Below are 26475 nucleotides of genomic sequence, written 5' to 3'. Positions count from 1 at the left end.
TCCGCCACATCTGCTCTCAGGATGAGGCTCTTCATTCCAGAACTATGGAAAAGGCGATAGAGAAGGGACACACTCCGATGGACGATTTGAGATGTGTCTATTTTAACGCAAGGGGTATTGTGAACAAAGCAGACGAGCTTAGAGTGTGGATCAGTACTTGGAGCTATGATGTGGCAGTCATTACAGGGACTTGGATGGCTCAGGGACAGGAATAGTTACTTCAAGTGCCAGGTTTTAGATGTTTCAGAAATGACAGGGAGGGAGACAAAAGAGGTGGGGGCATGGCACTGTTGATCAGAGAAGGTGTTATGGCTGCAGAAAAAGTAGACGTCATGGAGGGATTGTCTACGGAGTCTCTGTGGGTGGAGGTTAGGAACAGGAAGGGGTCAATAACTTTACTGGGTGTTTTTTATAGGCCACCCAAAAGTAACAGGGATATTGAGGAGCAGATAGGGAAACAGATCCTGGAAAGGTGTAATAATAACAGAGTTGTTGTGGTGTGAGATTTTAACTTCCCAAATATCGATTGGCATCTCCCTAGAGCAAGGGGGTTAGACGGGGTAGAGTTTGTTAGGTGTGTTCAGGAAGGTTTCTTGACACAATATGCAGATAAATCTACAAGAGGAGAGGCTGTACTTGATTTGGTATTTGGAAATGAACCTGGTCAGGTGTCAGATCTCTCAGTGGGAGAGCATTTTAGAGATAGTGATCACAATTCTATCTCCTTTACAATAGCATTGGAGAGAGATAGGAACAGACAAGTTAGAAAGGCATTTAATTGGAGTAAGGAGAATTATGAGGCTATCAAGCGGGAAATTGAAAGCTTAAACTGGGAACAGATGTTCTCAGGGAAAAGTACGGAAGAAATGTGGCAAATGTTCAGGGGATATTTGTGTGGAGTTCTGCACAGGTACGTTCCAATGAAACAGAGAAGTTATGGTAGGGTTCAGGAACGGTGGTATACAAAGGCTGCAATAAATCTAGTCAAGAAGAAAAGAAAAGTTTACAAAAGGTTCAGGCAGCCAGGCAATGTTAGAGATCTAGAAGATTACAAGGCTAACAGGAAGGAGCTTTAAAAAGGAAATTAGGAGAGCCAGAAGGGGCCATGAGAAGGCCTTGGCAAGCAGGATTAAGGAAAACCACAAGGCATTCTATAAGTATGTGAAGAGCAAGAGGATAAGAAGTGAAAGAATAGGACCTATCAAGTGTGACAGTGGGGAAGTGTGTATGGAACCGGAGGAAATAGCAGAGGTACTTAATGAATACTTTACTTCAATATTCACTATGGTAAAGGATCTTAGTAATTGTAGTGATGACTTGCAACAGACTGAAAAGCTTGAGCATGTAGATATTAAGAAAGAGGATGTGCTAGAGCTTTTGGAAAGCATCAAGTTAGATAAGTCATCAGGTCCAGATGAAATGTACCCGAGGCTACTGTGAGAGGAGAGGGAGGAGATTGCTGAGCCTCTGGCGATGATATTTACATCATCAATGGGTACGGGAGAGGCTCCAGAGGATTGGAGGGTTGTGGATGTTGTTCCGTTATTCAAGAAAGGGAGTAGAGATAGCCCAGCAAATTATAGACCAGTGAGTCTTACCTCAGTGGTTGGTAAGTTGATGGAGAAGATCCTAAGAGTCAGGATTTATGAACATTTGGAGAGGTATAATATTATTAGGAGTAGTCAGCATGGCTTTGTCAAGGGCAGGTTGTGCCTAACTAGCCTGATTGAATTTTTTGAGGATGTGACTAAACACATTGATGAAGGAAGAGCAGTAGACTTAGTGTATATGGATTTCAGCAAGGCAATGGATAAAATACCCCATGCAAGGCTTATTGAGAAAGTAAGGAGGCATGGGATCCAAGGGGGCATTGCTTTGTGGATCCATAACTGGCTTGCCCACAGAAGGCAAAGTGTGGTTTAGACGGGTCATATTCTGCATGGAAGTTGGTGACCAGTGGTGTGCCTCAGGGATCTGTTCTGGGACCCCTACCTTTAATGATTTTTATAAATGACCTGGATGCGGAAGTGGAGGGATGGGTTAGTAAGTTTGCTGATGACACAAAGGTTGGAGGTGTTGTGGATAGTGTGGAGGGCTGTCAGAGGTTACAGCGGGACATTAAGAGGATGCAAAACTGGGCTGAGAAGTGGCAGATGGAGTTCAACCCAGGTAAGTGTGAAGTGGTTCATTTTGGTAGGTCAAGTATGATGGCAGAATATAGTATTAATGGTAAGACTCTTGCCAGTGTGGAGGATCAGAGGGATCTTGAGGTTGAGTCCATAGGACGCTCAATGCAGCTGCGTAGGTTGACTCTGTGGTTAAGAAGGCGTATGGTGTATTGGCCTTCATCTATCATGGAATTGAATTTAGGAGCCGAGAGGTAATGTTGCAGCTATCTGGGACCCTAATCAGACCCCACTTGGAGTACTGTGCTCAGTTCTGGTCGCCTCAATACAGGAAGGATGTGGAAGCCATAGAAAATGTGCAGAGGAGATTTACAAGGATGCTGCCTGGATTGGGGAGCATGCATTATGAAAACAGATTGAGTGAAATCGGCCTTTTCACCTTGGAGCAACAGAGGATGAGAGATGATCTGATAGAGGTGTATAAGATGATGAGACGCATTGATCACGTGGAAAGTCAGAGGCTTTTTCCCAGGGCTGAAATGGTTACCACAAGAGGACACAGGTTTAAGGTGCTGGGGATAGGTACAGAGGAGATGTCAGGGGTAAGTATTTTACTCAGAGAGTGGTGACTGTGTGGAATGAGCTGCCAGTGACAGTGGTGGAGGCAGATAAAATAGGGTCTTTTAAGAGACTTTTGGATAGGTATATGGAACTTAGAAAAATAGAGGGCTATGGGTAAGCCTAGTAATTTCTGAGGTAGGGACATGTGAGCCAAAGGGCCTGTATTGTGCTATAGGTTTTCTATGTTTCTATGTCCTCATTGATGGTGGAGCCTTCCCTTCTTTCATCATCAATGCTGCCCTCAACTGTATCTCTTCCTTTTCGTGCCCATCTGTCCTGACCCCATCCACTCGCCATCCCACCAAGGATCCTCTTGTCTCCACCTACCACCACACCAGCCTCCGCATCCAGCACATAATCATCCGTAGCTTCCACCATCTCCAAAGGGATCCCACCACTAAGCATGTCTTTCCCTCCATTTTCTGCTTTCTGCAAGGATTGCTATCTACATGACTCCCTTGCCCTTTCATCCTTCCCCACTAATCTTCTTTCTGGCACTTATCCTTGTATGTGGAACAAGTGCTACACCTGCCCCTACACCTCCTCTCTCTCTGCCATTCAGGGCCCCAAACAGACCTTCCAGGTGAGGCGACACTTCACCTGTGAGTCTGTTGACGTCTTCTACTTCATCTGGTGCTCCTGGTGTGGCTTCCCGTATATCAGTGAAACGCGATGCAGACTGGGAGACCGCATCGCCAAGCACCTGGCAGGAAAAGTGCGATCTTCCAGAGGATACCATTTTACTTCCACTTCCCATTCACTTTCCAACTTATCAGTCAATGGCCTCCTCTACTGTCGCGATGAGGCCACACTCAGGTTGGAGGAGCAACACCTAGTATTCCGTCTGGGTTGCCTCCAACCTGATGGCATGAACATCAATTTCTCAAATTTCCGGTAACGGCCCCCTTCACCATTCCCCATTCCTATTTCCCTCTCTCTTACATTATCTCCTTACCTACCCATCACCTCCTCTTTTTCTTTCGTCCATGACCTTCTGTTCTCTCCTATTTGATTCCCCCTTCTCCAGCCCTGTATCTCTTTCACCAATGAACTTTCCAGCTCTTTACTTCATTCTTCCATCGTCCTGCTGCCCCCCCCCCCCCCAAGTTTCACCTATCACCTTGTGGCTTTGTGTGGGTAGTTTAGGGAGAAGTGGTTAGTACAAATAGAAAAGAGAAGACCCATTATCTTTGTGTAGCTGTGTGATATGTCAAAGAAGTCACAGAGGAAAAGTACAGTCCATTCTGAATAATTGGTTACAGGGGAACTCACTATGATACCTATCTGGCCACTAACTCCAAAACGATATCTAGGATGAGACATTAGTATAAAGGAAAGGCTTAAAGATATGACTTAATCAATAAATTCTCTATTTTCTAATAACCTTTTGTCCCTTAGCTGTTGGAGTACGTAGATCCAGATTAAATAAGGTGTAGTTTGTTTGCACGCCTCTAGCTTACCTGTTCCTGTTGCTGGCGGGCAAGTTCCATTTGCTGCCTTTGTTTCTCGATTTGCGACGCTGCTAACTTCTTCTGCTCATCATGTGCTGCCAGGAGCTGTTCCCGTAAACTAATTAATTGGTTGATCATGGCAGACAGCTGACGTTCCTTTTCTGCAAGACTTTCCGGCGTACCTAGAAGAGGGAAACAGTGTCATTGATGGCTGATGCAGGAATATGCATAAAGTAATAGATTGGTTACAGAAAGAATGCACATGAACAAGATAAGGTGATCCGGTTTCTCCAAACTGCTTCACTAAACAATTAGATCACAACTGATTTGCACCTCGTAGTCAGCATCAAAAATACTAGCCAGAAGGGTAAGCCAACATGATCGTTTGTAAAAGACTACTGACCTAATGCTAGAAGGTAGGATAAAGCTGAGTTTCTCACTTTTGGCCTGACATGTAAATAAACAGTCTGTAATGCTAGGCTTCAAGATGTATTCCTAAATGTATGTTCATTTATGTTACTTCTTGTTACCTTGTTTGACACTCAAGAACAGGGTTTCCCAACCTTGGGTCCATGGACTCCTCAGTTAATAGTAAGGGTCCATGGCATAAAAAAAAGGTTGGGATCTCCTGCTTTTGAACATGGCACATTTAATGCCATAATTTCCTGAAAACATTAAGTCTTTCCCATGACATTATGACTGAGGCATAGTACCTACCGTTCACCATCTCTATTCATGGTGTCACAGCAGTACTACTTCTACACCGGTCCATGGCAACATGAGAGCCTCAAATTCCAGTTCCATGCACTGGAGAATACCTGTGATCCCATCTATGATTTTTCATCCATTAAAATTTAAGAGATGCCCGAAATATGAAGCCAGTAGGGCGTTAACGTTTGTTTCGTTCCAACATGCCTGCCCTAGGCTGTCTTAAGGCAACTGTTCCAGGTAATAAAACAAAAGGATAACAAGCATTGAGTGTACATATATCTCCCTTTGCAACTTTTAAAATTATACAGCAAAGCTGTAGACTGGGATAGACAAATTGCATCTCCTGAGTGACATACACCTCTTAAATAATTGAACTGCAGCTGTTAGAGAAGTACAGCTGTTTGCACCTACACATCTCTTCAATCCCAATGTGAGAGACGTGAATTTTAAACCCCAATAAAAAGACAGTATTTTTCCCTTTCTGAACTAGCTAAATCGTAGTTTGCATCTCTTATAATATTACACTAATTAATTTTAGTCTTAATGTCCAACCATATCCAATGGGGTGCAGGTTGCATCATATCATTTCAGAAAATGAGAAATGTGTCTGCTATTATGATGCTATTTCAGAGGTTTAAATTCAGCTTCCTTAGATTGTATATACATCAAACAGCAAACAGATCTCGCTATCCTGACTTAAACTGTCCAATGAGAGAACTGTCCTATAAATGTCCTTCCCAAATCTTCAGCCCTATAACATTCAGAGAAGCCACATCAGAATGTAAAACTGAGTTACCTAGATTTGGTTGATAATATTATTTAAACTCAGGAACCAGATGTTAAATACTTCTGATATGTATTTGTTTTTGCTTTGGGAACATTCGGAACACCAGTAAGTATGTCTGAATTCCGCAATTTCCTCTCCTAATTCTGGAAGGTTGGCTGCACTTGCAGTCAGCTACGCTTTCTCTGTAAGTGCATGAAAATCTAATTATTATCCTGCAGTTGTATATGATTTTATACAAAATACAATTATGATTATCTGACTGAGCAACAAGTATTTGAAAATTTGTGAGGTAAACCATTTTATGCATTATCAGTTTAATAACTGTTTTCATGTTTTAGTATAGGTGCCTGGTTCTATGAAGGCTGAGCAATCAACAGCCTTATTCACAGCATTCAAAATTTATTGGTATATCACACACAGATGGTCATAAATGTCAGAAAATGTCAAAAAAGAGCAAAATGTAACAAATTGCTTCAAAAATGCTAGCAATTCAAAAACTAAAACATTTATAAATGTGGAGGTATGTCACATGTCTATAAATTCAGTTCAACCACATTGAGTCACTTAGACAAATAGATAAATTTAATTGCATAAGGAGGGAATAATTTCTTTTTCAAAGCGAATCTGGGGTAAATCCTACATGCTGAATTTTGACATTTTATCTTGTGCATCATTTTGGATTAAAAATCCAGATATTAGTCCAAAAATTGTTAATTTATAATGAATCTGCTACAAACTCAATTAGAAACTGGCATCAGCAGTAGGTTTATACATGAATATAACAGACCTTTGGAGCAATCTGCATGGAGCATGAAATTTACTTGTTCAAGACGAAAGATATATTTATTTGACTATATTCTGAATTTCACTGGCAGCAGAAACAAGTGATGATATCCAAAATTGACACAGCTTACCTATACTTGACTTCTTTTTCATGCACAAACCAGCTATTTACGCTTCCTACAGAGATTTCAGCCTGCTAATTCATGTCTTTTTATTTATTGAATTCTCTTATGGGGATCATTTCCTTTCCTCTTCCACCAAATATCTGCCATTTCCTCACTGGATATCTCAAACACCAACAGGAATCAGAGAGAATTTAAAGCACACCTTGAGGATTCCTACTAATTCCAATACATGGTCTATTCAGGTCTTTAAAAAAATCCCTGGGATAGTTTGCTTGCATTTGGGTCACAGGGAATCAATTTCCAGTCCCACTCCAAAGAGTTAAATTTAAAAATTTAAGTTCCAGCACAGTACTGAAGGACTGCTGCATTGTCGGAAGACTCGTAGGAACAAAATAAGTCAAGGCTTGTCTGCTTTCTCAAAGGATTATAAAGTATGGCAATGCACTATTTTAAACACGAGCAAAGAATAATCCTCACATCCTAACCAATATTCATCTTTCTGCAAACATTGTTACAAAAAACCAAGAACTTACTGTGTACAAATTGGCTGTCAGTCGTTATACAATAGAGAAATCGCAATGAACTTCAAAGTGTATTTCACTAGCCTTCTTAATTAGTCTATCTCTTAAAGTCTAACTCCAGCTAGTTTTTCGTCTATATGTACCCTTGCATACTACTGCAGGTTCTACCTATAATACCAAGCCACATGTTCTGCCACTGTTTTGATATTTTTTAAAAATTCTTTTACCTTCCCATCCTCCTTTAAATCCATCCATCAACACTACCCTTTAATCCATGCATTAAGTCATAAAATTGCTTTTCTCGGCTTTGCCATTGCTGCTCTCTGAATCTTGTTATTCTTTACTAAACTCATTTTATAAATGCAAGATGTATCTGTTGCTAATCTGTTGATTTGAATCAAAATCAAACAAAGCAATTCATTTGCTTAACTAAAATTAGTGAATAATTCAAATTTTATTAACAAAATATATTAGCAATACAGTGTACATTGTAATAGTCTGCATGAAATGAACAGGCAGAGTGGTGGTAGCACCTAGAACTGTCTGTCTCTCTGGAAGCAGTACGATTTGTTCCAGCAGGTTAAGCATGGATCAAAAAAAAAATCAGAAACCTGAGTCCTTCAGATATATCTGTATTTCCTATATTTAAACAGCAGAACAGAAGGCGCTTCACTCCATACAGTAAATCCACAATAATTTAGAAAACTGTTGGATGAACACATAAAAACCTAAATAATGGTAGCTGATCAAGTGATATTGGTAGGGAAAGAGGTGACTAAATCCTATGTAATTGTACATAAGTGGATAGTAGATTTAGAAGGATGACTGACTAACTATATAAAAGCTGATTGGTATACAAGTGGAATATGCACCTCACATGAAAGGTACTCAGGTCTTTAAATTTACCAACTTTCGGAAATAAATGTGTATACAACTTTAATATAAATGTGGGCACACACATCTATAGTCATATACTATACATATCCACATGACTAGAGAAATCAACGGCATGCTCCCCAGCTTGTACACACCATTGAGTGCATATATACTTAGATTATTTAGTGACCATAGTAAAAACATCTTCATTGCATCATAAGAAAAATCAAGACCTGACAACCCAGTAAAGTTAAAATAGTCCTATCAAAGCTAGAGATCTAGTTAAGGTAATAACCCAGAATGAATTCTAGTGAGGTTCATTCTGCTTACTAGTAATGTTTCTGAATAAGGGTAATCAAATAGATTTAGAGGAAATGAAGGGGAGATTTGAACAGATCTCAATGAAACTGAAGTGTGCATGAATGCAATAACATTTCTCCATATCAACTTACACAAAATGTCTAAAGATTTCTCAGCTGTTAATACAAGCAGTTAGAAGATGTATTATAAACTCTTCCCAGTTCTTCTGTCATTTTGTTAACTGCAGAGTAAGACTCACAGGTGATATATTAATGAGATACAACAAAGAGTATACAGAAACATTCTCTCCACACAAAACAAACCAGCATCCTTGCTATTAGCATTTCACAATCTTAATTTGTTCCACTTTCAGTTGACAAACGTTAGCTCTTTTTTTTCTTTGAAGGCTTTCTTGAATACTGGATTTGCACCAAATGCTTTTGCACATTATGTTCTTGGCTGATGTATAAATTTGGCAAGTGTACTCGTCTGGTCCAACAAAGATATTATGCACATAATAGTAGTTGTTGGTGAGTTGAATGGCAGTTATAAAAGGTTCGGATATCAGAAACCTGGACATCAAAGTGTAGACACGCTACAACATCAGCTGAAATTTGAGGCTGTGGTGTTTGTAATACTGTTGTTCTCTCCTGTGGGTCATGGCTTTTGCAAAGGTAGAATGCAAGGCAATGCAGAAGCAGCTCAGATGGCCTCATCCAACAGCCATTATTCTGTTTTAAACCTAAACTGAATCTAAGGAGCTTAACGCATTTGCCAGCATGCAAATATCAGGGTGACTATGAATGGGAGTGTTCGCTGATCTTTACCCATCTTTATTCAGGATTCATGTAGCCATTGTTCATACCCTTATAGACACTGGAGATGAGAACTTAAATCAGCATGAAGCAAGAATTCAGTTTGGAATTTTTTCCTAAGTGTGGCATAAATTAGAACCACAGGTACTAAATGCAATTGGCCATCAGGATTAGTTACCTTGATCTGAATTTCTATCTAATTATGTTTTTAATTGTTAGTATTGTTTCAGAATGGTCTGGTACCATAGTCATTTCTCTCTTTAGGTGAAATATTTTTATTTCCAAATTGACAGCAATAGTAGATTTCATCCATTTCCAAGCCAAAGTGCTAGATCAAAGATTTCACGCACTTTACTGAATACAGCCTGTGATAACTAGAAATGTCCCCTCTCCTCCAGTAAGAAAATATGTTGCTTAAAGTTCCAGGCACAATATGTTGCCAGTCAAAAGAAGTAAAAAAAAAACCAAAAACATTAAGTAAAATGAAAAGAAAGAAAGATTTCTATTTATGAAACACTTCTTATGATGCCCCAAAGTCCTTTACAGCCAATGAAGTCACTGGTTAAGCAGACTTGTCAAATCTTTCTTAAAAATTTACTATCACACACTGAGAGCTGTCATACTGTTTTTCAATATAAGTCAGGCAAATAACTGGTGATTGAACCAAGCCAGAAATAGTAATACAGAAAAGGTTCATCACTTTGTACTTAGAGCCATAGATCATTGTGAATGATTAAAAGACATTAAGGTTATTGAAGAGATCAGATCACATCATAAATCATAAGAAGAAAGCTCAAATGCTTTACAACTTTCATCTGGACTGTGAGTTAACTAGAACTTCGAATTTATTTTAGTATAGTCACTATAATCCAACTATGTAAGATATTTTATAATCCAAGGCTTTATATCATGAACATAATTATCACAGAAAGAATATATGGTTACATTACATTCCATCTAAGGGAAATCTGTTGCGGATGTAATTCTTCACTGAATGCATATGTCCTGAAGATTAGGGGCTATCAGGGTTACTGTGCCCTTTAAAGAGCTGCTATCTTGTTTTCTGAGGAAACTCAGATGAATAGTTGTCTTTGATGTTGTTAAGGATTTTTTGATGAGTAAAAACAAATAATTTCACAATCCCAGCATGTATTATAAGTAGCGATTCTTAATTTTCTGCAGGTACTTTACTACACTCTTTCCCTCAGCTGTCACACGGATAGAAGAATTGTAGAAATGTATAATCGCCCCAAGACAATTTGTGCAATTAAGTTGTGAGGCCATGTTCTAAGGTGAACAAGACATATCACAGTGTTGTCCAGTAATTTTGTATATAAGATTAGGCTTCATCAGAGAATTCAAAAGCTTGTTATGTATTTCCATTGTTTTGATGGTGCCAGGTGACTAACAATTAACAAAACATGTCAAAAGTGACAATTGAGTCACTACTGATGTATGCTGCCAATTTGATACCTATTAGCTTAAATCTGGACATTAAATATAATCTAATTGAAGGTTTCCCCCAAACCATGAAAGCATCCTTTGTTGCTCAATTGATGCTGCATGATTTTAACTCCTTTCATTTTTTTTATATATATCAAAATACTTACAGATTCTCCTTCATGACTGCTTGTTACATTTATAATGCCTGTTCCTTTTAACTGTTATTCAGCAGGTGCATGGCATAAAGGTCACAATACAGATGAAAAGAATGGCAGTACTGTGGGAGAGGAGTGTATGTGGTGGTGTCAGTCCACAACTTTACTTTCCCATTCAAAAGAATATAGTAAATTATACAATATCCTGCAGAATCACTGCTTCTATATTTCATGCATTATTCTGCATGAGTCAATTGCAATATCTGGACACCACTTTATGTTATATTGGTGAGTTATTACTTAGAAAATTCAGATCTACTTTGCATAATCTTTCACATGTGTCAGCTTGCTTACAAAATTACCATCAATTTTTTTATTAGTGTAATTAAATTATAATAACTCCACACAGATTACTCACAATCATTTATTGGTTATTAAAGCAGCATTGTCACTAGAAACTGCCCTACTTGAATTTATCTGCTCCTCTGTAAATAATGGTCAATTTAAGATATAAGAGAGTTCAAACTGTGCACGGCAAATTACTATCTTACGGGACAGGCTTCTGCTGTACTGAGATGGGGGGGGGGGTGGGGAAGGAAACTGAGGTACAACCTGTGCCCTTCTTATTTTGGATCCTTGCAAGCTATAAATAGTATCTGACAGGCCTTTTGTTCTAAATGGATCAGCCACACTAATGCTATTTTGGGAGCAAGTTTAATGTCGACATGCTTCTTATGTAGACAGAAATCTTATCAGCTGTTAACTTCAAAGCAATATGTGAATATGAAGCCTGGTGTATTTTCTGCACTGGCCATCAATGTGCCACGTGTATTGCTGCTTGAACACGATAGCCATGAAAAAGAAGATTTCAATAGTTTCAATTGTTAAAACCTCCTGTCACCTGCTTACCCTGCATTTTTTGCAGACATCCAGTAGAATAAATAAAGAGAAAAAAAAAGCACAAATAATATTAATAATACTAAATAAATAAATACTCAGAACATGAGTTATATAATCTTTGAAAGTGGGTTGGTAGGTTGTTCAACGTTGAGATGAGTGAAGTTGTCCATGTTGGTTCAGGAGCCTGGTGCTTGAAGGATAATAACTGCTCTTGAACCAGGTTGTGTGGGACCTAAGGCTCCTGCACAATGTTCCCACTTATGCGTGCATGTCTGCACTCACACACATTTTTCGCTGCTAACACAGAACGGAATTTAAACTTCGCACAAAAGTTTGTCACCCTCTACCTCACTGGCATGTTCAGTATATTTCACGATTGTACAAATCGCATTTCCTTTTCCGTTTTCTGACGCGAAGTTTGTGATGATTTATCTGCAGGTTTTAGAACTGGCTTATTGACTCGGTTTTTAATTGAAGTAATTATTGATTCACTGTGTCAAATTCCAAGGAAGCAAAGGACGGGAAGTGGAAAGAACTGCTGGTTCACTTAAAACGGAATGGCGAAATGAAGCAGTAGAAACTGCTACACCAAAAGCTCATGAGGTCAGGAACGTGTAGCTACGAGAAATATTTATGCACAATACAGAAACTGGTGTTTCCTGCATGTATTGTCGCGATGCAAAAGTTGCTTGAGAATTTGTAAGTGGGAAGAAGTAGAGTGATATTTGGAAACTAGACTTTTTTGAGCGTCATTTAGCAAACAAATCACATATGTGCAAAAGCCCTACATTATCTTCTATGGGACTGCTATGTATGCTTTATGAGAATATGAAAAATAATACATGTTGATATGTATTATTTTATGTCTTTTAAACAATGAACATCAAGATGGACTTGGCAGATTATTACCCTTAGACTAGCTTCAGGTTTACTTCCACTGAAAAATCCAGCGCGCACACAATGCTGTCACTGGGCAAAAAGTTGCACAGCACAAGATTTTTGCTTATATTGATCTTTACAAATTCGAGGAAAAGTTGCTCCCTTACCTCTTTGCTGACAACAGCAAGGAAAAGAGAGCATGACATGGGGGGGGGTCATTAAGGTGGGGGGTCCTTAATGATGGTTGTTGCTTTCTTTTGACAGTGCTCCTTGCTGATGTGGAGAGGGATATTCCTGTGATGGTGGAGAGGGATATTCCTGTGATGGTGGAGAGGGATATTCCTGTGATGGTGGAGGGGGATATTCCTGTGACGGTGGAGAGGGATATTCCTGTGACGGTGGAGAGGGATATTCCTGTGATGCTGGAGAGGGATATTCCTGTGATGGTGGAGGGGGATATTCCTGTGATGGTGGAGAGGGATATTCCTGTGACGGTGGAGAGGGATATTCCTGTGACGGTGGAGAGGGATATTCCTGTGATGGTGGAGGGGATATTCCTCTGTCGGTGGAGAGGGATATTCCTGTGATGGTGGAGAGGGATATTCCTGTGATGGTGGAGAGGGATATTCCTGTGACGGTGGAGAGGGATATTCCTGTGATGGTGGAGAGGGATATTCCTGTGATGGTGGAGAGGGATATTCCTGTGACGGTGGAGAGGGATATTCCTGTGATGGTGGAGAGGGATATTCCTGTGATGGTGGAGAGGGATATTCCTGTGACGGTGGAGAGGGATATTCCTGTGATGGTGGAGAGGGATATTCCTGTGATGGTGGAGAGGGATATTCCTGTGATGGTGGAGAGGGATATTCCTGTGATAGTGGAGAGGGATATTCCTGTGATGGTGGAGGGGGATATTCCTGTGATAGTGGAGAGGGATATTCCTGTGATAGTGGAGAGGGATATTCCTGTGACGGTGGAGAGGGATATTCCTGTGATGCTGGAGAGGGATATTCCTGTGATGGTGGAGGGGGATATTCCTGTGATAGTGGAGAGGGATATTCCTGTGTTGGTGGAGAGGGATATTCCTGTGATGGTGGAGAGGGATATTCCTGTGATGGTGGAGGGGATATTCCTGTGATGGTGGAGGGGATATTCCTGTGTTGGTGGAGAGGGATATTCCTGTGATGGTGGAGAGGGATATTCCTGTGATGGTGGAGAGGGATATTCCTGTGATAGTGGAGAGGGATATTCCTGTGATGCTGGAGAGGGATATTCCTGTGATAGTGGAGAGGGATATTCCTGTGACGGTGGAGAGGGATATTCCTGTGATGCTGGAGAGGGATATTCCTGTGATGGTGGAGGGGGATATTCCTGTGATAGTGGAGAGGGATATTCCTGTGACGGTGGAGAGGGATATTCCTGTGACGGTGGAGAGGGATATTCCTGTGATGCTGGAGAGGGATATTCCTGTGATGGTGGAGGGGATATTCCTGTGTTGGTGGAGAGGGATATTCCTGTGACGGTGGAGAGGGATATTCCTGTGATGGTGGAGAGGGATATTCCTGTGTTGGTGGAGAGGGATATTCCTGTGATGGTGGAGAGGGATATTCCTGTGATGGTGGAGGGGATATTCCTGTGTTGGTGGAGAGGGATATTCCTGTGATGGTGGAGAGGGATATTCCTGTGATGGTGGAGAGGGATATTCCTGTGATAGTGGAGAGGGATATTCCTGTGATGCTGGAGAGGGATATTCCTGTGATGGTGGAGAGGGATATTCCTGTGATAGTGGAGAGGGATATTCCTGTGATGGTGGAGAGGGATATTCCTGTGACGGTGGAGAGGGATATTCCTGTGATATTGGAGAGGGATATTCCTGTGTTGGTGGAGAGGGATATTCCTGTGATGGTGGAGAGGGATATTCCTGTGACGGTGGAGAGGGATATTCCTGTGATGCTGGAGAGGGATATTCCTGTGACGGTGGAGAGGGATATTCCTGTGATGGCAGAGAGGGATATTCCTGTGATAGTGGAGGGGATATTCCTGTGTTGGTGGAGAGGGATATTCCTGTGATGGTGGAGAGGGATATTCCTGTGATGGTGGAGAGGGATATTCCTGTGATGGTGGAGGGTAATATTCCTGTGATAGTGGAGAGGGATATTCCTGTGATGGTGGAGAGGGATATTCCTGTGTTGGTGGAGAGGGATATTCTTCTGTCGGTGGAGAGGATATTCCTGTGATGGTGGAGGGGGATATTCCTGTGATGGTGGAGAGGGATATTCCTGTGATGGTGGAGAGGGATATTCCTGTGTTGGTGGAGAGGGATATTCCACTGTCGGTGGAGAGGATATTCCTGTGATGGTGGAGGGGGATATTCCTGTGATGGTGGAGGGGGATATTCCTGTGATGGTGGAGAGGGATATTCCTGTGATGGTGGAGAGGGATATTCCTGTGATGGTGGAGAGGGATATTCCTGTGATGCTGGAGAGGGATATTCCTGTGACGGTGGAGAGGGATATTCCTGTGATGGTGGAGAGGGATATTCCTGTGATGGTGGAGAGGGATATTCCTGTGATGCTGGAGAGGGATATTCCTGTGATGGTGGAGAGCATATTCCTGTGATGGTGGAGAGGGATATTCCTGTGATGGTGGAGAGGGATATTCCTGTGATGGTGGAGAGGGATATTCCTGTGATGCTGGAGAGGGATATTCCTGTGACGGTGGAGAGGGATATTCCTGTGATGGTGGAGAGGGATATTCCTGTGATGCTGGAGAGGGATATTCCTGTGATGGTGGAGGGGATATTCCTGTGTTGGTGGAGAGGGATATTCCTGTGACGGTGGAGAGGGATATTCCTGTGATGGTGGAGAGGGATATTCCTGTGTTGGTGGAGAGGGATATTCCTGTGATGGTGGAGAGGGATATTCCTGTGATGGTGGAGGGGATATTCCTGTGTTGGTGGAGAGGGATATTCCTGTGATGGTGGAGAGGGATATTCCTGTGATGGTGGAGAGGGATATTCCTGTGATAGTGGAGAGGGATATTCCTGTGATGCTGGAGAGGGATATTCCTGTGATGGTGGAGAGGGATATTCCTGTGATAGTGGAGAGGGATATTCCTGTGATGGTGGAGAGGGATATTCCTGTGACGGTGGAGAGGGATATTCCTGTGATATTGGAGAGGGATATTCCTGTGTTGGTGGAGAGGGATATTCCTGTGATGGTGGAGAGGGATATTCCTGTGACGGTGGAGAGGGATATTCCTGTGATGCTGGAGAGGGATATTCCTGTGACGGTGGAGAGGGATATTCCTGTGATGGCAGAGAGGGATATTCCTGTGATAGTGGAGGGGATATTCCTGTGTTGGTGGAGAGGGATATTCCTGTGATGGTGGAGAGGGATATTCCTGTGATGGTGGAGAGGGATATTCCTGTGATGGTGGAGGGTAATATTCCTGTGATAGTGGAGAGGGATATTCCTGTGATGGTGGAGAGGGATATTCCTGTGTTGGTGGAGAGGGATATTCCTCTGTCGGTGGAGAGGATATTCCTGTGATGGTGGAGGGGGATATTCCTGTGATGGTGGAGAGGGATATTCCTGTGATGGTGGAGAGGGATATTCCTGTGTTGGTGGAGAGGGATATTCCTCTGTCGGTGGAGAGGATATTCCTGTGATGGTGGAGGGGGATATTCCTGTGATGGTGGAGGGGGATATTCCTGTGATGGTGGAGAGGGATATTCCTGTGACGGTGGAGAGGGATATTCCTGTGATGGTGGAGAGGGATATTCCTGTGATGGTGGAGAGGGATATTCCTGTGACGGTGGAGAGGGATATTCCTGTGATGCTGGAGAGGGATATTCCTGTGACGGTGGAGAGGGATATTCCTGTGATGGCAGAGAGGGATATTCCTGTGATAGTGGAGGGGATATTCCTGTGTTGGTGGAGAGGGATATTCCTGTGATGGTGGAGAGGGATATTCCTGTGATGGTGGAGAGGGATATTCCTGTGATGGTGGAGGGTAATATTCCTGTGATAGTGGAGAGGGATATTCCTGTGATGGTGGAGAGGGATATTCCTGTGTTGGTGGAGAGGGATATTCCTCTGTCGGTGGAGAGGATATTCCTGTGATGGTGGAGGGGGATATTCCTGTGATGGTGGAGAGGGATATTCCTGTGATGGTGGAGAGGGATATTCCTGTGTTGGTGGAGAGGGATATTCCTCTGTCGGTGGAGAGGATATTCCTGTGATGGTGGAGGGGGATATTCCTGTGATGGTGGAGGGGGATATTCCTGTGATGGTGGAGAGGGATATTCCTGTGATGGTGGAGAGGGATATTCCTGTGATGGTGGAGAGGGATATTCCTGTGATGCTGGAGAGGGATATTCCTGTGACGGTGGAGAGGGATATTCCTGTGATGGTGGAGAGGGATATTCCTGTGATGGTGGAGAGGGATATTCCTGTGATGCTGGAGAGGGATATTCCTGTGATGGTGGAGAGCATATTCCTGTGATGGTGGAGAGGGATATTCCTGTGATGGTGGAGAGGGATATTCCTGTGATGGTGGAGAGGGATATTCCTGTGATGGTGGAGAGGGATATTCCTGTGTTGATGGAGAGGGATATTCCTGTGACGGTGGAGAGGGATATTCCTGTGATGCTGGAGAGGGATATTCCTCTGTCGGTGGAGAGGGATATTCCTGTGATGGTGGAGAGGGATATTCCTGTGACGGTGGAGAGGGATATTCCTGTGATGGTGGAGAGGGATATTCCTGTGACGGTGGGGAGGGATATTCCTGTGACGGTGGAGAGGGATATTCCTGTGACGGTGGAGAGGGATATTCCTGTGATGGTGGAGAGGGATATTCCTGTGATGGTGGAGAGGGATATTCCTGTGATGGTGGAGAGGGATATTCCTGTGATGGTGGAGAGGGATATTCCTGTGACGGTGGAGAGGGATATTCCTGTGATGGTGGAGAGGGATATTCCTGTGATGCTGGGGAGGGATATTTCTGTGATGGTGGAGAGGGATATTCCTGTGACGGTGGAGAGGGATATTCCTCTTTCGGTGGAGAGGATATTCCTGTGACGGTGGAGAGGGATATTCCTGTGATGGTGGAGAGGGATATTCCTGTGACGGTGGAGAGGATATTCCTGTGATGGTGGAGAGGGATATTCCTCTGTCAGTGGAGAGGGATATTCCTCTGTCAGTGGGGAGGGATATTCCTCTGTCGGTGGAGAGGATATTCCTGTGACGGTGGAGAGGGATATTCCTGTGTCGGTGGAGAGGGATATTCCTGTGATAGTGGAGAGAGATATTCCTGTGACGGTGGAGAGGGATATTCCTGTGTTGGTGGAGAGGGATATTCCTGTGATAGTGGAGAGGGATATTCCTGTGATGGTGGAGAGGGATATTCCTGTGACGGTGGAGAGGGATATTCCTGTGTTGGTGGAGAGGGATATTCCTGTGACGGTGGAGAGGGATATTTCTGTGATGGTGGAGAGGATATTCCTGTGTTGGTGGAGGGGATATTCCTGTGACGGTGGAGAGGGATATTCCTGTGATGGTGGAGACGGATATTCCTGTGATAGTGGAGAGGGATATTCCTGTGACGGTGGAGAGGGATATTCCTGTGTTGGTGGAGAGGGATATTCCTGTGACGGTGGAGAGGGATATTTCTGTGATGGTGGAGAGGATATTCCTGTGTCGGTGGAGAGGGATATTCCTGTGATGGTGGAGACGGATATTCCTGTGATAGTGGAGAGGGATATTCCTGTGTCGGTGGAGAGGGATATTCCTGTGACGGTGGAGAGGGATATTGCTGTGTTGGTGGAGGAGGATATTCCTGTGATGGCTGTACCCCTACTTTTTGTAGGCATTTCTGTTCCTGAACCCATTTTTTCCCCATATCATACTGTGATGCAACCAGTCAGGATCATCCCCACTGTGCATCTATAGAAATTTTTCAAAGATTTAGATGACACGCTAAATCAGCACAAACATCGAAGAAAGTAGAAGCACTGCCATGCCTTCTCTGAATTGGCACTTTCATGCAGGTCCCAGGACAGATCCTCGGATACAATTTACTGATTTAAGGTTACTGAACCTCTCCCCTAGGATCCCCTAATGAGGACTAGCCCCAGTTTCTATGCACCTTTACTTGGTGGAGAATTGACCCATACCAGAGAAGCAAAAGGTAGTATTCTCCACCCATACTCACTTAGATTATTTTTTAACTGAGTGGACAATAAGGATCCAAATATTGACCTGAATCCACTTGGAATGAGGAAGCCAGAATGGACACTGAGTCATGGATCTTATTGCTGATTTCTTCCAGTCTGTCGCTGCTGCTGGCAAAAGTGCGTCGGCAAGATCTGGATGAAATTCAGCTGTGATGTTAAATAGGCTTTCTAAAAGTCAATGCTTGGACACTGATATCTCAATCAAAATCAAGTTGGGAGAGAAGAAATACAAAATACTCAATCACTGTGCTGGCTTGAAGTTACAGTATACACAGAATGCATCTTACAGGAATGCAAAAATTGCAGATTATGTCCTTTTGTCTCAGGAGTGGTCACTGCTCATTTCCAAGGTTCTGTTTCAAATGTTACGCTAGCTACCAAATAAGTGACAAATAACTCTGGAAGCAAAGAAACCGTCTGTGATGCAACAGTCCTTTTGGAAGGCATCTCAATTCAAAGCTGAGAATTATACAGTATTTTCCATGTTGGGAAGAGGGGTGCACGTCAAAACAAAATGGGTGAATATATAAATGTATTACTGACAAACTGAGATTATAACCTTGGAGAACGAAACAGTGCAGTTTGCATTCACCTAGTTCTCAAACTCACCCAAAACAGATTATTAACTCATTCCATGTCAAAATGCTCCAACATGAAGAGTATTAGCTTCTTTTCTTTTATTAAATTTTCATCATTTGGAGCCAATAAAATGTTGGATGTGTTAGAAAGCCCTGAAACCAATGCTGATCTATATTTGCGGAGAGTGCTGCATTCTCTATCCCGTTGGGTTCTGGAAGATAGATCATACGGGGTATTTAAAGAGGTAAGTGAATCTTTGAAAGATCTGGGAATTGAGAGTAATGGGATCTGACACAGAAGTGGAAATACAGCTTGGGGCAGAGAAGTCATGATCATATTGAATAGAGAGAGAAGACTTGATGGGCTGGATTTCCTACTTATGCTCTTATTTTTTCATGTATTTGTAAGTACATTCTACTCATTAAAGATGCCAGGCTAATTGAATAATTTCAATTATTCCCGACGAAGGGTCTCAGCCCAAAACGTTGACTGTTCATTTCCACAGATGCTGTCTGACCTGCTGAGTTCCTCCAGCTTGTTGTACGTGTTGCTTTGACCCCAGCATTTGCAGTGTACCTTGTGTTTTGAATAATTTCGGATTACTAAGAGTCTAATCCCAAATATTACCCAACAGTGGCCTATAATTTAACATCTGACATACCCAAAACATTTGGGAAACATGCAGATCAACAATACTTCTTCTTCTTCATCTACCTTGAAAATCTAAGTCTACTTTGGTCCTATGTTCCATAAATTCTTCATTAAAAAAGGAACTGAAATAAATAACACAACAAGCAACATTGCAGATTGCAAGCAGCATCAGACACTACCTTTCAACATTTTTTTAGGAAAGAAGTCTGACAGAAACCACATTGTGAGCCTGATACTTGTTGATCTGCTGTGGATCCTTCATGAATGCAGAAACAAAACAGGAACTACATTATATCAAACTGGTTTTGACATAACAGTGCAGTGGCTGTCACAATAACAAAGATCAAAACAAAGCTGGTGAAGTCTTTCCTTTTTGTATCACTCAGTGTCATCTGTTTTCAGTTCTCAATTTCCTGTTTATTCCCTATTGACCACCTACACTATTTGCCCATTCAATTGTTCAGGTAATTTATCACAATCAAAATTTCATCATTAATACCATGTTTACGATTAATTGTGGTACAGGCATGATTTCAAAGTGACGCTACTCAGAAAAAAGCCATATAACTTAGGTAGATTTTTATATCCAAACAAGGTTAATTGAGCTATCTAATCTGTGCCATTGTTTTTGCTCCACACTAACCTCCTCCAACCTAGCCTCATCTAATCCTATCAGCGAATCTTACATCGCCACAGACTGCCATCTGTTAGGTGTTGGGACAATCATTGCAAGAAACAGCCGCTGCCTGGATTCACTACCTGCAATGTCAGCCCAATTGATCTTATGTATTCCAGGTATGGACAGCCACTGCAGCTGACCCTCCACATCAAGAGAAGCCTTGAAAGGCAGAGTAGGGTCCAAGAGGACAATGTATTGTATACTGAAACCCTGCTGTGGAACACCCTTTTAGTTTTCAATAGTATGACACTATAAGGAGCTTTTTAATGTCTCTGGCAGAAACGTTTTTTTTAGATAGATTTAATGAACTAAAAAAATAATAAATTTGAAAACAACTTAGGAATTCTTTTGTTTGTTCTTTATGTGCTGTGTCATAGTCTTTCCATGACCATGAAAGTTGTTGGCAAATTTGTTGTCAGAAGTAGTTTACCATTGCCTTCTTCCGGGCAGTCTTTACTGTGCTCCTCTCTGACATAGAAATGGTGGGCCAAACTGATTCTTTCTGTGCCCTAGTACACAAAAATCTAACATCTGCTTTGTTTAAGGGTTCTATATTTGCTGGCGAGATGGACTATGACCCTGTTGACCTGTCAGCTTGACTTCACTCATTAATCTTCAAAGCATAGGTCACTAAAATATTTTGGATTTACCATGCAACACCAAAAAGCTCAGGTGGACTGCACTATGGATCAGAGACTGAAATCGCTTACTTCGAGTTTATAGCATCATCAAAACGGTGGTATCTAACCAACCCTAAAGGTTGTTGCAAATATAGAAATCATCAGGTTTTGGTGGGTTAGTATAATTTTCAAAGTGAAAAAGTGCAGCATGATCTCTACATCCCAAATTGATAGATGCCGCTACTCTCTCAGTATTTTAATATTTTTTGCTTTCAGAATAGAAGGTTTTCTTGAGCTGGGTATGGGGATAGGGAGGTCTTCACAAGTAACCACTTTCTTCCTTACAAACCACATTCTTTACTATCTATTTACATATCCGTAGAGTTTAGAGGAGAAGCCTAGAGCATTGGACCTCTGCTTCAACTCTAGTCCCTTCAGCACAGCATATTGTAGCACAGCTAACACTGAGCCAGTAGCATTCCGCTGACCGAAAACAAGAAAGAGATTGAAGTTCACCTTTTAACTCTGCTTGTCTTAAGATCGCACTTGGCAGCTTTGGATAATACCTGGTTTTGCATCTAAATTTATATGCTGACAAGTAATTTCATGCTCAGCAATTTTTCTGTGTTAACAGCAGTAGAGACCTGGGGATTCCAACTGCTCTGAGAAGCATATTTCCTGTGGGAAACCGTGAGGGAGGACAGACAGAGATTGAAATGGCACTTCAAGTGTTAAGTTTTTCTCCAAGTCCTTAAAATAATATCAGGGCACATCTGTCTTGAGTTTCTCCTGGATTTGTCAGGTGGATCAGTGCTCCCAAGAGCCTGGTTCAGCAGAAGTATTTTAATTTGACTAAACACCTGATTTATTTTATCTGTCGGAGAAGGGGCAGTTTGTCTTAATACTGCCTGTCAGCTGCTGGGTCTACTCACAGCAATTTACAGAAAGCCTCTGCTACTAAAAACAACATAGCATCCACCCTTTCAGTAGTACCTGAAAGGGTCATGTCATGCCGTTATACATTACCTTTCCTGAAAGACTAAGGCCATGATTTTTCCCCCAAATTAACAGATTGGGCTCTAAATTATTTACCCAAAGAACTTTATTTACAGCTTCCATATACACTACCAAAGGAATGCTAAGCCATGGGTTACAATGGCATTCTAAGCATGCTGATATGCTAGCACACTTAAACTTTATTACAAGCTGTCATTCACTCCCTAGCTGTCACTTGAGTATGCATACATTTGTAAAAATAGAAAGGTTATTCTTTCCTACCTTCTACTTGTCAAGGCATTGCTCATAAAAATGGGGCAAATTTCAGATATTGTTTTGTTAAAGTTGCAAAAAATTAGCAATGATACGCAAAAGTGATATCTGCATCTCAAACATATTACATTCAGGAAAACAAGTGAAGAATTCAAAAGTTATGCATATTTGAAAAAGAGAATTTTGATGGGAATTACATTATAGTTTTGGTAGTAGGCATGTTTTACATATATATATATTTAGTTACAGCTCTGTAGGGCCAACCACTCCTTTTACATATTGTAACGGTTGGCCTGGAGTTTTGTCGTGGGAGGGTGGCGAGGACACTAACTTTATATGATTTTATTTTGGGTGCTCTTTCCTTATTGTTATGAATTATATACTAGACACATTGGTTTTGCATTGTATTAATCTCCATTTTGGTGATGGGTTTTTTGTAGATGTATTGTAGAAACACATTAAAAAATTATTTTAAAAAAGAGAATACATTTTGGGAAAGAGAAGGATGCTTTTGGTGCAATGGAAGAAGAAAGGAACTGAATGAAAATAGCACAAGAAAACTATGATAAGAAATGCCTTCTGCAGTATTCAACATATGCGAAGAAAAACCTATGAAACAGATATAGAATTTATGAAAGAAAGAGGGAGACGGGGAGACAGCTCAAAATTGTCAAAAACATCAGCAAGCTATTTTTAATGAAGAACAAAAAACATTGCAGCTGCTGGAAAGTTGAAACAAAATTTTGGGGGCTGTGGGGGTGGGGGGGAGGGTGTTTATACAGCCTGTTAGGCCTGGTTATCAGGAATGGTCATTTACCTGAAATGTTAACTGTTTCTCTGCCCACAGAAGCCTCTAGAACTATTTGGTCTGTAACTTTACAAGTGCAAGACCATTCACATTCACTTCTGTGTGGCCTCTCACATTGATGTAGATTACTTAGTTTGATTCTAAAATCTTGATGTTGGATTGATGCCTTTAAGGCATGTTGCATTAATGCTAAAACTCTGGTCAATCAAATTTGGTCTTTTCCATCCTTGCGAAATGGTACACTGGCTCTGGGAACGCTGGTTGACGAGCTACAGTCACAGGCACAGCAAATCACCTGCTTTCATCCTCACATTTCCTCCGGACTTTTACCAGATTGCAAGATGTTACATGCAAGGCAAAGTAAATGTCAGTACATAGTAAATTGCTGGCTACCCATAAAATCAATCTATCCTGACCTGATGGTAAGAGATAAGCAGGGATGGATGATCCCATCTGCTAGTTAAATTGAAGTACGAGGCACAGTGAGACCAAACATAGCACACTTGGCATAGGTTGTTAATACAGTCAAAATCTGCTGGGATTGCAGTTGGCTAAAGACATTATGACATAGAAAACTGTGAATTTTTCAGTGTTGCCCTCCTATGATAATAATATTCATGTGGTGATTCTGAGGCAGGCTGTGGCACATTTCCCTGACACCTATGGCCCCTGGCAGATTCAGTGCTCCATATGCTTCTGAGCTTTCATCTCACTTATCTGTGAGAAGATGCTCATGGTGTTCCTTCCCCTTCCTGCCCATCATTGCCAAATGATATTGGTACCCACTTTGCTGGGTACTTCAGGCTCCGAGTGCTCTGAATGGTACTTTGGCAAATACAGCTCAACTGGCATGAAATTGGTGGAATCATTGAGAAAACCTGTAAGATTAGTTACCATTAGGATTAATGTCACAGTGGCAAAGTAGGAGAATGCCTTGGTGCCTGAAAGTTAAGCTGTGTTATTGGGAATATCCTTTACTTTGAACCTAACTGCCTTTTTCCAAGCCTGGAAACAATGGGTAAACAATGAAAACTTAGAGGTATAAAGTTACAATTCACGACTTGAGTGTATCTTACTAAAATTAACCTCAGTGAAAAAGGAAATGAAATAAATTATTCTCTGTAACTGCCCGATTAAATCAGCAAAGTTCCAGGAGAAGCAAACACACAAATAAACTGCACCCTAGACTATAAAATATAAAAGTATTTTGGCTTCTGTCAGCTAGACAAACAGGCAAATATTATCAAATAAAAATATTTCTATAAACAGCTGCATATTTTCATTTTGGCCACGTCTTGGCAGTGTGCGGTTCTCCATTTTGAAAGCTAACACAGTCAATGCGACGCAGACGCATTTGATCTCTCTGTTGACTAGAGGTGACTCAGGGACAAAAGTGTGACAGACAGCAATGTCTGATCGACAGGTCTGAAGGGTTATGATGTCTGTACTTCAGAGGGAATCTGGCCAGCACTTAGCATTTGCTCTGCTGCTACTTTGTTTTTGATTCCACCGATTTTCAAATGCCACAAGTAGCATCTATGTAGGGCAGCAAAAGTCAACAAAGAAAAAAGCAGAGAACCCTCAAAAAAAGACTCAATCAAATTGGGTCTGTGAAAATAAATGCCTTTTCTTTTGTGGTGAGTGGCAATAGGATTCGATTAACTCCCTGTTACCCCACCCACCATCACCTCCCCCTCCACTCTCCTCTTATTCCAGTTGGAAGCACATGGTTTATAAAATATGTTTTTGTTCCACTTTGATGAGTCCCAAGTTAATAATAAAGATAAAAGATTTGAGTGTAAAAACATTAAAAGAACTGTATTATCTTATCATCCTTTCAGTCAGGACAGCTGAGCCATTATGACTAATTTCATTGATTTTTTTAAAAACAGAAATGAACACTGGAATTCTTTTGTGGAAACATCAGTTGGCTATTGTCAAAGCTCCCATATGCTGTCACCCTCTATTCAGTGAATTAAGATTTTATAAATGCTGCAATTGTACTTCATTACGATGCATGGCAGACAGTGAAATAGTTGGCATGCCAAGAGTGCAAAGCATTCAGGCTGACCACTTAAACAGTCTGGTCATAAGGAGAAGGTGTATGCAGAAAATGCTTGTCAAACTTCAAACAGTATATAATCAATATAAATGAGGCCAACCTTTCCTCTCCCCTTCCCTTCTTCTTGCTCTCTAACAAAAAGCTGGGGGTGGGACGAAACATAAAACTAATTTCACTTGAACAAAACAGCCGGAAACTTCTTACGAAGGCAAGGTTTAAAAAGCAAAAAGAAAATGTCAGCTTGAAGAGAAACAGCTTGTTCAGTGGCACAGTTTCCGAGGTCACGGCAATACCTGTCGTTGCTGAACGTTGCCTCAGAATGTTGCCGAATCGAAGGCAGAGGTGAATCAGAAAAAAGGAGGGAGATTAAATATCCAACTGAGTGGTGCCGCAACAACACCCTCTCACTCCACATCAGCAAAACTCAATGTCAGCAAGAGCTGATTATTGATTCAGGAAGAGGAAACCCAAGGTCCTCATAAGGGGATCAGAGGTGGAGAGGGTCAGCAACTTTAAATTGCTCAGGGTTATCATATTATATGATCTGTTCTGGGTTCATCATGAAAGTGCCATTACAAAGAAAGCACAATGGCGCCTCTACTTTCTTAGACGTTAGTGAAAATTTGGCATGTCATCTAAAACAACTGACAAACTTCTTCAGATGTGTGGTGGAGAATACAACCTGATATAGAAACACCAATGTCCTTGAATTGAAAAGCCTACAAAAAGTAGTTGTTACAGCCCAGAAAATCATGGGTAAAGCCGTGTAGAGCACATTTACACGAAGTGTTGTCGCAGGAAAGCAGCATCAATCATCAAGGACCCCACCTCCCAGGTAATGCTCTCTTCTCACTGCTACAATCAGGAAGAAGGTGCAGGAACCTCAGAACACATTTCACCAGGATCAGGAACAGTTATTACCTCTCAACCATCGGGCTCTTGAACCAGAGGGAATAACTTCATTCACCTCAACACTGAACTGTTCCCATAACCAATGGACACACTTTTAAGGACTTTTCACTTCATGTTGTTGATATTTAATATTTTTTACTTATTTATTTATGTTTTTTTCTCTTTAT

General features: G+C 41.5%; 1 protein-coding gene across 23 annotated transcripts in view; it reads right to left on the bottom strand.

Moving 5' to 3' along the window:
- The window catches only part of sox6 (SRY-box transcription factor 6), a 602254-nt gene that overhangs the window by 195128 nt on the left and 380651 nt on the right, over positions 1–26475 (bottom strand). For all 23 annotated transcript variants that reach the window (XM_059975754.1, XM_059975761.1, XM_059975763.1 and 20 more), the window contains one exon: positions 4208–4380. In XM_059975754.1, the coding sequence (XP_059831737.1) occupies positions 4208–4380 (173 nt within the window). The remainder of the gene's footprint in view (positions 1–4207; positions 4381–26475) is intronic.

Source organism: Hypanus sabinus, chromosome 7 (assembly GCF_030144855.1).
Source record: "Hypanus sabinus isolate sHypSab1 chromosome 7, sHypSab1.hap1, whole genome shotgun sequence".
In the NCBI taxonomy this organism is placed as follows: Eukaryota; Metazoa; Chordata; class Chondrichthyes; order Myliobatiformes; family Dasyatidae; genus Hypanus; species Hypanus sabinus.
This window is presented reverse-complemented; position numbering and strand designations above follow the sequence as displayed.